General features: G+C 40.2%; 1 protein-coding gene across 1 annotated transcript in view; it reads right to left on the bottom strand.

Annotated features, from left to right (window-relative positions):
* LOC132825070 (voltage-dependent calcium channel subunit alpha-2/delta-4-like) overlaps nt 1-14049 on the bottom strand; it is a 477734-nt gene extending 463685 nt beyond the window's left edge. The window contains exons 1-2 of the mRNA XM_060840078.1: nt 13934-14049; nt 13494-13575 (exon numbers count right to left, since the gene is read on the bottom strand). Of these exons, the coding sequence (XP_060696061.1) occupies nt 13494-13575; nt 13934-14049 (198 nt within the window). The remainder of the gene's footprint in view (nt 1-13493; nt 13576-13933) is intronic.
* Nucleotides 14050-14345: the final 296 nt, after the last annotated feature.

The raw sequence follows: 14345 nt of genomic DNA, 5'->3' as shown, positions 1-14345 counted from the left end.
GTTACTTAAAAAAAGTTACTGAATTTGGAAAGACTGCCGTAAGCAGAACAGCAGACATGTTAAAGCGTAGAATAAAACTCCTTCTGCAGCCATTAAACCTAGAGTGTATCTTCTTGTCTAAATTTAAAAATTTATAATTTGCATTGATTTTTCTCAAAAAAATGCCAAAAGAACAAGGTGTAATCACAAGCAATAAACAACAATAAGCACTAGAGTGTATTTTCTCAGAAGTTCCTTTGAAGCATAAAATAACTGGTAATGATGAAAGAATAGTCCTCTTCTTGCTTCTCACCTTGTCCTCCTCCTCCTGCACCTCTTCCACCTTAGCTGCTCACTGACTGGGATCTGCCAGGTCTTGCACAACAAATCAGGAGACATTCTAATGAATGTGGCAGGGCATTGCTTGAACACACCAACAGTCTACTCATATAATAACAGTCATGCTGCCATAAGAAAATGTTTTCTATGTGGGGTTGTGTTGCATACTGCAACAGGTGGTCAGCAAATAACCTCTGGCTGAAATACCATGAACTTTAAAACAAAGACATCATGACTACTGCCAGGATACTGTGTGCTTATCTGCATGATTTGTTGATCATGATCACACATAACCCATGCATTCACAGAGAGCAACCTTTGCTAATCATAGTACATCTCAGTTTTTGGATGTGGTGCTCATAAAGCCATGTGTGCAGTTTTGTTCTGTACCTTGCATTACAGGGGAAACTAATAATCCTGGTGAAGGCATATGCATTTCCAATTTGTTTGGTATTATGACTATGATATAGAAAAACTGAAAATAGAGTGAGTACAGGCCATTAACCAATTGAGCCCAGTGCGCCATTTAACAATCATGGCTGATCCTCTATTTCAAAGTCAAAACTCCCACTCTCTCCTAATACCTCATTTATTTTAAAGAAATATACCTTTTAACCATCACCCTCCTGATTTCAAATTTGCAACTTTCTGTAGTAAGCAAATCCATAAGTTCACCACCCTCTGGAGTAAAGAAATTTCTCCTCAGAAATGGTCTACCACATCTCTCAAGACTGAGATTTCTTGTTCCTCTTGATGGCAGAATTATGCTGGTAATCAAGTACAACCAATCAATCAATCACATCATTAGTATAATACATGCTGATTAAAAAAAAAAGTGAATAGATTCTCTGTTGTACTATCATCATAATGGTTTTGAACTAAAAGTCATTTGTTTATTGCAACACAGAGGTTATCCTTAAAATATATGGCACACATTGATTAATGGCCAAGTTACAATCTGGAACTGAAAGTTGATCCTTCTAATCCCAAACAGACAAACAACCAAAAACAAAATCTCTGCAGTTATTTTTAAAAGATGGGGTTACAAAAGCTAAAACACCCCATGGGCCGAGGGTCTGAAAAGACAGCACACAAAGCAATCACTTCTCATGGTCGACAGTATTTCTTGATGATGATATTGAATTGCTGCCACAAACTGATGGAAGATCTTTAGTTTTGAGTCTTTGGAAATACTGATGTGTAACCTTTCAGGTTATCAAATTTCTGCTGGGAAGGAGACAGACTTGCAGCTCTCAGGGTTTCTTCCTAACCAAATGGATAATGAACATAAAATCTTAAGTTCTGAAAAAGGGTTGAAGAGTTACTATTGTATAGAGGCCCTCCATAATTTTTCAAACACAAGTCTTCCAGTAATTAAGGGCCATAAACCCTCTGTTATCCCTCTAAACTGTGTTAGTCTTTTCTCTGAAGTCACTTCAGGTTCTATAAACAGAAGGTAAGCCACAGCACCCAAATTATTGACTTCATTTCCAAGGAACAACATGGTGTAAAAACTTTTCAATCCGGATGATGGTCAAAGTTCCACATCTTTCAGATTTTTTTAGAAAACAAAAAGGTAGCGTACTCCCCTATACCAGAACCACAATCAGCCATTTCACTTGTACACCAATGGATTAAAAAAAAGGGAGATAGTATCATTGTCATTTGCTCTAACTTGGAAAGATTCTGATGTCACAGGTTAGTTTCTCAGACACTGACAATGTCATCTATACCTTGTTTTGAGGCTGAGATCTGCCTGCAGGTGAAGATAGATTTCAATGAATACCTCTTGCATGAAAATTGAAATGTCATGAAGATTGATCCCAGTTTAGGATTAGAAGTGTTGAAGTGCCTGTCTGAATAAGGCATCAGTTCATCATCTAAGTTCCTCAATAAGCAGCTTGTCTTTTTCTTATTATAGTTATGCTAGAGAACATATGAACTGATAACTACAGCACCCATTCCAGAATCAGGCCAGAATCCTTGAATTAAGAACCAAATTTCCTTCACCACATGCAGTACCACTCATTTCAGACTTTACAGCAAAGAAAACCTCAACACTTACACAAACTTAGCCAGAATGAGTAAATAAAAACTAATCTACTAGCAATCGATGATCTGTTTACATACCACTGAGAAGGGAGGCCAAAATTGCAATGTCAAAATTGACTATATGCCTACTTTCAGTGTTTATACTTAATGCCAGTTATCATCCACAGCAAAATGGCACCAAACGCAGACACAGTGAAAGATTATGTGGACCTCATTACAACCAAAACCACAGGTGCTATAGATGGTAAATTGTGTGATCAAAACTGCTGAATTAGATAAGTGCTGGAGCAGGGTGGAGGAGAGATGATCAGCACTCAACCACTATAAGCACCTTCCTTTCTTAGGGAAAACATACTTCTGAACATCAAAATAGTCCATATCACAAACAATGTGTCTCGAACTTCAGCTCCTTTTATTTTAGTGTTGATGACTTGTTTTGAAAATTTAACATAATTTTATAATCAACCTGTTCAGAGATGCAATACAATGCAAGCAGGCAGGACTTGAAAAAGGGCCTCTGGTCCAGGGCTAGGGACATTAGCACTGTGCCACAAGAGGGCCCAAACATTCCTAGAACATTTTATATATACAGACATCTCAAACGTGCCAATAGGGCAATGATTATTATAGACACTTCAGCCTCACAGCACCAGGGTCCCAGGTTCGCTTCCAGCCTTGGGCGACTGTCTGTGTGAAGTTTGCACATTCTCCCCATGCCTGTGTGGGTTTCCTCTGGGTGCTTCGATTTCCTCCCACAGTCCAAAAATGTGCAGATCAGGTGAATTGGCCATGCTAAATTGCCCATGGTGTTAGGTGCATTAGTCAGAAGGAAATGGGTCTGGGTTGTTTTCTCTTCAGAGGGTCTGTATGGACTGTTTGGGCCGAAGGAGCTGTTTCCACACTGTAGGGAGTCTAAGACATGGAAACAGATACTTCAGTCCATCTCGTCCATGCCAACTTGACATCCCAATCTGACCCAGTCCCATTTGCCAGTGTTTGGACATATCCCTCTAAAACCTTTCCTATTCAGATGCCTTTCAAATGTTGTAATTGTACCAGCCTTCACCATTCCCTCTGGTAGTTTCATACATGCACCATCCTCTGCATGAAAGAAGTTACCCCTCAGGTCCCTGAAATCTTTCCCCTCTCACCTTAAATTCATGCCTTCTAGTCTTGAACTCCCCATTGTCAGAGAAAGATCTTGACTATTCACACTATCCATGTCCCTCATGAGAATGTCAGAGCAACAAACTCCAGAATATTCCATGGCTTTGTCTTTTCAATGTCAACAATAAATCAATCGTTAGTATTTTTCTTTTTCAGAAAGCCAATCTCTGTAGAGATACCTGGTCCTTTTTCCTTTGTTCCCTGAAAAAAAGTGTGGCTTCATATGTTGAATGATTTTTAAGTTGTTTTGATGGGATGGCCTCCACTTGAATCATGCTGGGACCAGAGTCCTGGTGAATCACATAACTAGGGCTGTGTATAGGGCTTTAAACTAAATCGTGGTAGTGGTGATGGGGTGGGTTGGGGGTGGGGGTGGGGGAGGTGGGAGGGCAGCTACACAGAAAGTTATGAAAAAAGTTAAGGGAAAAGGCCTTAGCAGAATCTATTTAAGTTTCCAGAACAAGTAATAGAACAGACATTATGGAAAGGGTCAGGAATCTAACTTCATGCACAGCAAATAAGGGGACAACAATGAGAAACGGGGCAGTCAATACAGGATTGCAGAAGTTGTACTTAAATATACACAACATGAGAAACAGGGTAAATGAACTTGTATCGCAGATTGAAATTAGAGGTATGATGTTGTGGGTATTACAGAAATATGGTGCAAGGAGATCAGTGCTGGGAAAGAAACATCCAAGATTATATATCCTATCAAAAGGATGGGCAGAGAGGCAGACTGCCTAGTTAGTAAGAAATGAACTTAAATTGATAGCAAGAATTGATATAGAGTCTAAAGGCATAGTATCTGTGAGAGCAGAGTTGAGGAATCTCAAAGGAAAAAAAGAAGAACATGCTGGGAGTTATGTACAGGCCTCCCAGCCATAGTATAGTGCTTAAGGGGACTTCAATATGCAGGTGAACTGGGAAAAGCAGGTTGGTGGCAGAACTCAAGAAAAGCAATTCATGGAATGTCTGTGAAATAGTTTTTTTGGAGCAACTTGTGGCAGAATCCACTAGGGAATGGGCAATTCTGGATTTGGTGTGTGCAATGAGGCAGACTTGATTAAGGAGCTTAAGGCAAAAGAACCTCTAGGGGGTAGTGACCACAATGTGATAGAATTCATCCTGCTGTTTGAGAGGAAGAAACTGGAATCAGGTGTAACGGTACTGCAATTGAGTAATTCTTCAATTTAAATCCCTGATCAGGTGGAATTGGTCTGATTTTTTATGAGACTTTTTTTTTATTTTTGCTCTATTTACTCAAAATGGAAGAAAGATAGTGGAAGTGGATGTAATGTTCTCAGCTTACTGTAGCTTGACCAGAGGGCTGTCATCAGGCAGTTTTTCCTCACCTCAAACTCCTAGTGACACTCTTACATAATTGAGTCAATTGCACTGCTCTAAAACAGCCTTTTACAGCTAAAAATGTAAGCTAGTTGATGTTTGAAGTTTCAAACTTCCTGTTACTTCAGCCATATAAAAGTGTCTAATTTCATTCTATCTGATACTCCAAAAGGAAAAACATGAATTCTTTTGCACATCTCCATCCTTAAAAAAGATAAACACCATTTTAAAATGTACTTTATCACCAAGTAAACACAAGAAGAAAATTACATTCATTCACCTTTACTGTTTCTGTACGCAGGATTTCAACAGCAAATGAGTCTTCAGTATATGAAGGACGTTGCCTAGTCTGTGGGGTCTAGATGGTCAGATATATGCTTGTAGTCAATGACAGCTGGACAGTCTGGAGATATCTAGCATTGTGTTGGCCCTGAATCCTATGTTGTTAATTCATTCACAGGATGAGGGTGTCAATGGCTAGGCCTGCATTTATTGCCTATCCCTAATTTCCCAGAGGGCAGTTAAGAGTCAACCACATTGCTGTGGGTCTGGACTCACATATAGACCAGACCAGGTCAGGATGGTAGTTTCTTTTCCCAAAGGGGTATTAGTGAACCAGATGGATTTTCCCAACAATCGACAATGGATTCCTGGTCATCACAGACTCTTAATTCCAGATATTTATTGAATTCAAATTCCACCAACTGGCAGGTTTTGAACCCAGATCCCCAGAACATTACCTGGATCTCTGGGTTAAAAGTCCAGCGATAATACCACTAGGCCATTGCCTCCCCTTTCTAGTTCCTTATCAACCTAGCTATTTTGATCAGTCAGAAATGCATGTTTTGTTTGACATCCTGAACATGCCATCAGTCACCGTCTTGATGGGAATGAGTGATATCTTAGGTGTGGGTGGGTGGAGAAGGCAAGTAACATGGAACAGGTAGGTGGGTCTGCAACACAACAGAATGGGAGGCATTAATAATAACAATCACTGTGGTCTCCAAGAAGAGTGTACAGGACTACGGTGGGTATTTAAAAGATATAGTGCCAAGGTTCAGGGGTAAAAAGGAAAATTGGAGGTGAAGCTTTGTGTGGTGGGTTTCCGCATGATGGGGTTTGAAGGAAATAGGCCAAGTAAAAGGATATTTAGACTCTGTAAGCACACCTGGTGACAAGGCCGAGTGCCCACCATGAGCTGCGTTCCCTGTCATCACTGGCCATTTGCTCAAGGTGACTGCTCGAAAATGTCTGGGCCAATAGATTGAGTCAGTGTTAGTTCAATGGATAAAAACAGGCTTCACTTCTGCTGAAAGCAAGACCATCAAAGGGGCAAAGGCAACGGTGCTCTTTCAAAATGCAACTAGGCTTCATATGGAATCATATCAGCATACATGAGATCCTTCAGTATAAAGAAGTGTTTGGTGGGTTTAAATGCTGGTCACAGATGATATCCACCATGGCATTGGTCCTTGCAACTTGCACAGATTTCAATGAAACAGATTTCATCATCAACTTCAAAAGAGCCAGATACTGGCCACAATAGTACTCGAGCAATTTCAAGAATGCTGTATGTAATGATGGGAACTACTGTATGCAGTGATAATTTCTTTGGTTGTTGTGGGGCTGAGATGAGAAGGGTTCATAGCACACAGAACAGTCCCAAGCAACTATTATGTTGCCCACTCAGTCATTACAGTACCTCTACCAAGTAGGTGGCACTGCTGGGGCACAGCATGTTTTATTGTAGAGGAGTATAAATAGCCATCACCTGCAGACTATGCCATCATGGAGATTTCAACGAGCTAAGAATTTGTTTGTGACCCAACATAAGTCCCAGCCAATAAGAAGCCATGTAGATTAGATTAGATTAGATTCTCTACAGTGTGGAAACAGGCCCTTCGGCCCAACAAGTCCACACTGACCCTCCAAAGGTAACCAACCAAACCCATTTCCTTCTGACTAATGCACCTAACACTATGGGCAATTTACCGTGGTCAATCCACCTGACCTGAACATCTTTGGACTTTGGGAGGAAACCGGAGCACCCAGAGGAAACCCACGTAGACACGAGGAGAATATGAAAACTTCAAACAGACAGTTGCCTGAGGCTGGAATCAAACCTGGGTCCCTGGCGCTGAGAGGCAGCAGTGCTAACCATTGACTCACCATGCTGCCAGCAATATTAGACATTTGCAAGAGGGGCAAACTTACAGGAAGCTCAGGAGCTGCAGCAAGTCGCTGCAGAAGCTAAGAAGCTTACAGTTCAGACAAAGGTCACATCTGCGGATACACTCAGGATACACACAGCTACAAGAGGGCCAGAGCTTTTCAACTTCAATTTTATTTTCTTGGGATAATAAAGGTGCAGTGTTGATGCAGCTTCTGTATGTCCTGGGATACTGCAATAGAACTGTGCTGGATCAGGACCTGAGACCAGCAGGAGTAGGAGGTCATTCTCTACTGGTGGCTATAAAGGTCAAGACAGCAGTTTTCAGAAGAGGAAAACGACACAAGAGCAGGACAAATCAGATGGGATGAATAGATGGGAGCTGGGTGCAGACTGTCATTGAAATGTAAAATAGTCATTGGTCATCATGCCAGCTTTGCATTTGCATCGTGCCTCTCATTTTGATGACTAAGTGAAAGCTCATATTTGGAAATGCCTGAATGCTTTCCTGTCTGTGATAGTCCATCACCGGAAAGTCAGAAGATGCTGCCTTCAGTGACCACTGGGGGAGAGACTAGCAGTGATTTAGAGGCTAGTTGATGGGATGTGGCTCAGGACAATTAAACTGTGACCTGGTTAGTAAACAGATTAGGATATGAAAGTGGAGCTGTATTTGTTCGGGTGCATTTGCCACGTCAGCTGTAGATTGTGAGCAGCATGTTTGGGCTGCTGTGCCATTACATTGTAAGGGCAGCTCCACAATTTCCAAACTTGGCCAGAGTTTAAAGATGGCACTGCAACATTTGAAACATCCAGTGAGTGATGATTACTTTTGGCATCAAAATGTGGTTGAATCGGGCTAGCATTTGATGATGACAGAAGTGCCATCCTGAAGTGGGAGGTAATTAATGAGGTGAGGTGAGACAAATATTGTGAGAAAAATCTTACACTTCATGGAAAAAATACCCAAGCAACTGGATGAAAAGTTGATTTAGTCAAAATATTATTAAGGTTCAGTCCATGCTGTCTGTAAAGCTTGCAAGATGAATAGTCCAGAGATGTTTGAGCTTTAGGAGGTAGAGTTAAATTGGTTTAAAAAACATTTTAGTGAAGGCTGAATTGTAAAGTTTTCCTCATCAGATCAAAAGAAGAAAGTGTAAATGAGGGATAATACTTTTGTTCAGATGGAATACAGGAATAGCTGGCTGGGCCAGCACTTCCTACCTATTCCTGATTACCCTTGATGTAGTGGTGATAGACCCATACTGCTGTTAGGGATGCAATTCCAAGATTTTGACCCAGTAACAATGAAGGAATTGCCATATATTTCCAAGTCAGGATGGTGCATGGCTTAGAAGGGAACTAAACTGACTGACTCCTACAGCTACCTGGACTACACCTCCTCCCACCCTCCCCCCTGTAAAAACGCCATCCCATATTCCCAATTCCTTCGTCCCCGCCGCATCTGCTCCCAGTTCCAATATCGAACAACCCAGATGGCCTCCTTCTTCAAAGACCGCAGATTCCCCCCAGACGTGATCGACGATGCCCTCCACCGCATCTCCTCCACTTCCCGCTCCTCCGCCCTTGAGCCCCGCCCCTCCCAACCGCCACCAGGACAGAACCCCACTGGTTTTCACCTACCACTCCACCAACCTCCGTATACAGCGTATCATCCGCCGGCATTTCCACCACCTCCAAACGGACCCCACCACCAGGGATATATTTCCCTCCCCTCCCCTATCAGCGTTCCGCAAAGACCACTCCCTTCGTGACTCCCTCGTCAGGTCCACACCCCCCACCAACCCAACCTCCACTCCCGGCACCTTCCCCTGCAACCGCAGGAAATGCAAAACTTGCGCCCACACCTCCTCCCTTACCTCGCTCCAAGGCCCCAAGGGACCCTTCCATATCCGCCACAAATTCACCTGCACCTCCACACACATCATCTATTGCATCCGCTGCACCCGATGTGGCCTCCTGTATATTGGGGAGACGGGCCGCCTACTTGCGGAACGCTTCAGGGAACACCTCTGGGACGCCCGGACCAACCAACCCAACCACCCTGTGGCTCAACACTTTAACTCTCTCTCCCACTCCACCAAGGACATGCAGGTCCTTGGACTCCTCCATCGCCAGAACATGAACAACATGACGGTTGGAGGAAGAGCGCCTCATCTTCCACCTGGGAACCCTCCAACCACAAGGGATGAACTCAGATTTCTCCAGTTTCCTCATTTCCCCTCCCCCCACCTTGTCTCAGTCGATTCCCTCGAACTCAGCACCGCCCTCCTAACCTGCAATTTTCTTCCTGACCTCTCCGCCCCCACCCCACTCCGGCCTATCACCCTCACCTTGACCTCCTTCCACCTATCACATCTCCATCGCCCCTCCCCCAAGTCCCTCCTCCCTACCTTTTATCTTAGCCTGCTGGACACATTTTCCTCATTACTGATGAAGGGCTTTTGCCCGAAACGTCGAATTTCCTGTTCCTTGGATGCTGCCTGACCTGCTGCGCTTTAACCAGCAACACATTTTCAGCTCTGATCTCCAGCATCTGCAGACCTCACTTTCTACTTAGAAGGGAACTTGTATGGTATGGTGTTCCTATGTATCTGTTGCCCTAGTCCTTCTGGATGGAAGTGTTCATGGGTTTGGAAGTTGCTGTCTGAAGATTTTCTATGAATTTCTGTAGTTCATATTATAGATAGTATACACCGCTGCTACAGAGCATCAATGGTGGAAGGAATGGATGTGGTACCAATCAAGCAAGCTGCTCTTCCCTAGATGGTGTCAAGCTTCAAGTGAATATTAAATCAACAGTTGATGTAGTCTGCGCTAGAATGTTCTCAAATCATGAATTTTAGGGAGGTTTGCAATTTTTATTGTTCATGCTCTCCCCTTGAAATAAAAAGCAGATTTTTGATTTTGTTTTGTGAGAAGATTATCCAATCTAAAACTAGAAGAATTTAGTGTTCCTCATGGAGTCTTGTGGCAGAAATAGCAACAAGCAGATTAATATGAGCTGTCATTTTTTTCCCTGGCAATCTGTAAAACACAACATTTTAACAACTTACTTTTACTAACCTCCCAAAACTAAAAATTACTCTTAAAGCTATTAACATGGATGATGAACTAGATTTCACGTTGGTGATCAATGTTATAATGTGGAAAAAGCAGCAGTTTGTTTGCTCAGAACAACCTCTCCTAAAAAGCAATATTAAGTGCTGCAAAAAATAACTAGAAAGGCATCTGCAGCCCTGGGATGGTGAAGAAAATTCTGAGAATTGCTGGAGTAGAGAAAAAGTTTCTATAAGACTTTAGCATAATTGTGGCTTTTTTTAAATAGATGTAATAACTTTAAGATTGATGTGACTGAAGAGAATTGTTGGGACACAAATAGAACAGACTGCATACTATACATGGTTATAATTACTAAGATTAACTTACTTATTTGCTTTGCTCCATATACAATCAAGCTTTTCATTTTAAGAATTAAACCTTGTTATGCAATTCTCATGTAAAGCATATTACTTGGATGTCTTTTTAAATATGGATGATCTCAAGCCAGAACATAGTACTACACCAATTATACTTAATTGGTTGTGAAACAATTTGGATGCCCAGAGGTCATACAGTCATAGGTCATAAAGCGTGGAAACAGACTCTTCAGTCCAACGAGCCAATGCCGACCGTATTCCAAACTTGCCTACATTTGTCCCATATTCCTCCAAACCTTTCGTATTCATGTAGATACCAAATATTTTTTTAAATGTTGCAACTGCATTCACCACTCCCTCTGACAGTTCATTCCATATACATCGAATCATAGAATTCCTTCAGTGTGGAAGCAGGCCATTCAGTCCATACTGATCCTTCGAAAAGCATTTCACCCAGACCAACCACCTACCCCGTCCCTGTAACCATACCTTTCTCAAGGCTAATTCACTTCACCTAAATATACCTGGATACCGTGGACAACTTATCATGGCCAATCTACCTAACCTGCACATCTTTGGAGTATGGGGGGAAACCGGAGCACCCAAAGGAAACCAGCATGGGGACAATGTGCAGACTCCACACAGTCGGTTGCCTAAGGGTGGGATCAGACCCAAGTCCCTGGAATTGTGAGGCAACAGTGCTAATCATTGAGACAACTGGCTGCCCAATCAAACTACTCTCTGTGTTAAAAGTTTTCCATGAAAGACATTCAGGGTTGCAGGCTTCTCCCCTTTTTTTGAACAGTTATTTGACTCAAAACATTCTTTTTTCCTCTCCATAGATACTACCAGGCTAGAGTTTCTCCCTATTTTCTGCCCATCTTTTTAGTTCCGAACATACCCATGCTGGATGAGGGCCATATGGAAAATTCTAAAATTTTAAAATTCTAGAATCTAGATACCAGTTCAAAAAATTATTTTGTTCTACTGAATTTTGAGTCACATGATGGAGACATCAACTGTTACATTTATAATTGAGGTTATATCAAAACAAATAGCTATAGTCAAACCTTCTGTTCATGTACAGTTATCTAGTTCCAGATTTTAAGAAACACAACATTTCAGAACTGCAAACTCAGCAGAATGAAGGGATAACTGTTGTAATGGTAATTATTAAAACTCAATCTATGCATTGTCTCTTAAAAGGCAAACACAGACTTGACAATAGGAATGGAAAGAGCTTCAAATAAACAATGAAAATGAATTAAATGCTACAATTGTATTACAAAGTGTTAACGGTAATTAACAGTTTAATTTACTGCCCTGGATGGTTGATGTCTCAGTCCCTTGTTTGTACATGTTGTACTTTCTTCCAAATGTTTTGATAGAAACATGGCAACTGTCATGATATCAGCTGATACTATATGTGGACAAGTCAGATCACTGAATGAAACATTGCTTGATAGACTAAATGTTTAGTTTTGGTGGGGTTTTTTTGCAAAAATCATTTTCATCATTATCAGAGAATTTTAAAATTTTTGTCCTACAGCTCCACTTGTTTGATGATCCATTAGTCACAAATATATAACATGAAGTTGTACGTCATTTAACAACAGAACCAAAGTTCATCATACAAAATAAGCAAAGAAACAAACCAAATTCTTGATATTATATTAGAAAAATCTTAACAAACATCAAAAACAAAGTTTATCTTCGTTCCCAACACCACTGACACGCAAGTCCAGAGAAACTGTATTCTTAAATCTAAGTGTTTACTTACTCTTTCTAGTTTCTTTCTTGATTTAGAGACAATTTTATGATTCATCTTAGAGTCTGATTGCCTGAACTTTTGAAGTCTAATAACCTGAAGATTTCCACCCTGAGCTTTCCTGGCTTGTACACTTGGCTTTGGAAAATAACACTGCTACTGTAGAGACTTAGTTCCAGTGAACTGAATCAAAACATACTAAAGCAATACAAAAACATTTGTTCCTAAACTCAAATCTTGATTCTTAACTAAAACTGGTATTTCCTGAACTGAACACAAACTAATGATTTAATGTGCTTCTATTGTTATAAACCCAGAACTATAAATATTTGTTCTATTAACACTGCATGGGTTCTCCCAAACTTTAAAAATTGTAGTCACATCTTCTGACAACATTTAAAAGATTTTATGATCTTTACAGCACTAACCTGTAGCCATATACCTTATTCTAAAAACAATTCAAGTTCGAAAGCTGATAATATTTCACATATTTCTGATGCGTTTTCAATGTAAATAAGAAAAGAATATGAATAAGATAGCTTAAAGAACATTAAACATACAATAAACTAAGAAATCTTTACCAACAATTTCTTCCATCACGGAGGTAACATGTACAGTGTTGTCTGCTGTGTTAACAGTAGATGGCTTTCTAAGGGCATAGCAAATTCAATGATTTACAGCAATAATACCTAATATTCTATTGCATTAGAACCTATTACTACATTCAGTTGAAGTTGACTGCCCACATTTTGGCTGTTTAATGTCAAATTACAGCAATTTCTGAATCAGGGCCTGGCTTAAGATCATATGAGATATTACCAATTAAACAATGCACTTGCTGGTCATTCATATGTTGAAGTGATGAGAGATTTCACCAATGAATCCATTGTCAACAATAGTTGAAAATAGAATGAAGGTAAGTTAAAGTTAATTAAGGTTGAAATACAAAATTTAACTTATGTTATTATACATGCTTTGGACATTGTTTCAAAATTATCCCATTAATACTCCAGGCTATTGGTATATGTCACTCACTGAATAAATTAAATACAATTTTCATCACAAGGACTTTTTTTACAAATGTTCAAATAGCCTATGAAGTCTTGCATGAACCCCGTAATCACTGATTTTGCCAACATGTACTGTTTAAGGATTTGTTTCATGTAACTGTTTTAAGTCTTGTTTATGTCCTGTTTAAAAATATATAAAATATTTGATTCTCTTTACTGACCTTCTGTAGCAATAAGGAGCCTGAATATTTTGTAACAATGGAATTCAGCTCTCCACCAAATTCCGAAGCCCACAGTTGCACACTAACAAAGAAAAGGATATTTAGAATGGGTTCTAACTTACAATAGTAAGAGTATTTGTTTAAAGAAAGTGAAATAACTTCCATTTATTAACACTGGTCAACTAGTTAGATACTACACATGTTGAGGAAACTCTTGAAAAAAATACATGCTCTTGAATGGGTATCTTTGAGCAAACACTGGCAAGAGGTTTCGGAAATTAAAAATTAAAAATACATTTTCATCATGTTAAGTAGAAAACTTTTGGACAGAAGATAAAAAATGAAAATCAACCATTAAGGGATTTAACTTAGTGCTCTCTTAAAACAATATATGCATTTTCCGTTTAAAATGCTAAAATGCAATGAGGCTGGGTACTTACGTCTCAGTTGGGATCCTGCTTTGGGCTTTGACCAAACAAAGGAGGCAGCAGCTGGAGCAGATAATCCACAAAATAAAGTATAGCCTCAAACCGTTCTCAAAGCACCATCGGAGCATTCTCTTTTCCATCAAACCAAAATAAATAGAATAATATGAACAAAAACAAGCCACTTGATCCAACAAACTTGCAGGAACGTTGTTCACATAATGGCCTGAAGTAGTGTCTTCTCAGTGAAGATTCCTCCTCTGGTAAAGAAGAAAAGCACTAAGTGCTGAGTATCCATTTTATTTCTATTTACTGTCATGAACAGCGGAAATATCCCTGTCTCTGAAAGTCAATCATGAACATTTCAACAAGCTCTGAACAAAGAATCATTTGTGCATATGCAAACATGCAATTGAAACAGCATCCA

The sequence above is a fragment of the Hemiscyllium ocellatum genome, chromosome 19, assembly GCF_020745735.1.
Source record: "Hemiscyllium ocellatum isolate sHemOce1 chromosome 19, sHemOce1.pat.X.cur, whole genome shotgun sequence".
NCBI classification, from domain to species: domain Eukaryota; kingdom Metazoa; phylum Chordata; class Chondrichthyes; order Orectolobiformes; family Hemiscylliidae; genus Hemiscyllium; species Hemiscyllium ocellatum.
The sequence above is the reverse complement of the archived record's forward strand: the minus strand, read 5'-3'. Positions and strand labels throughout refer to the sequence as shown.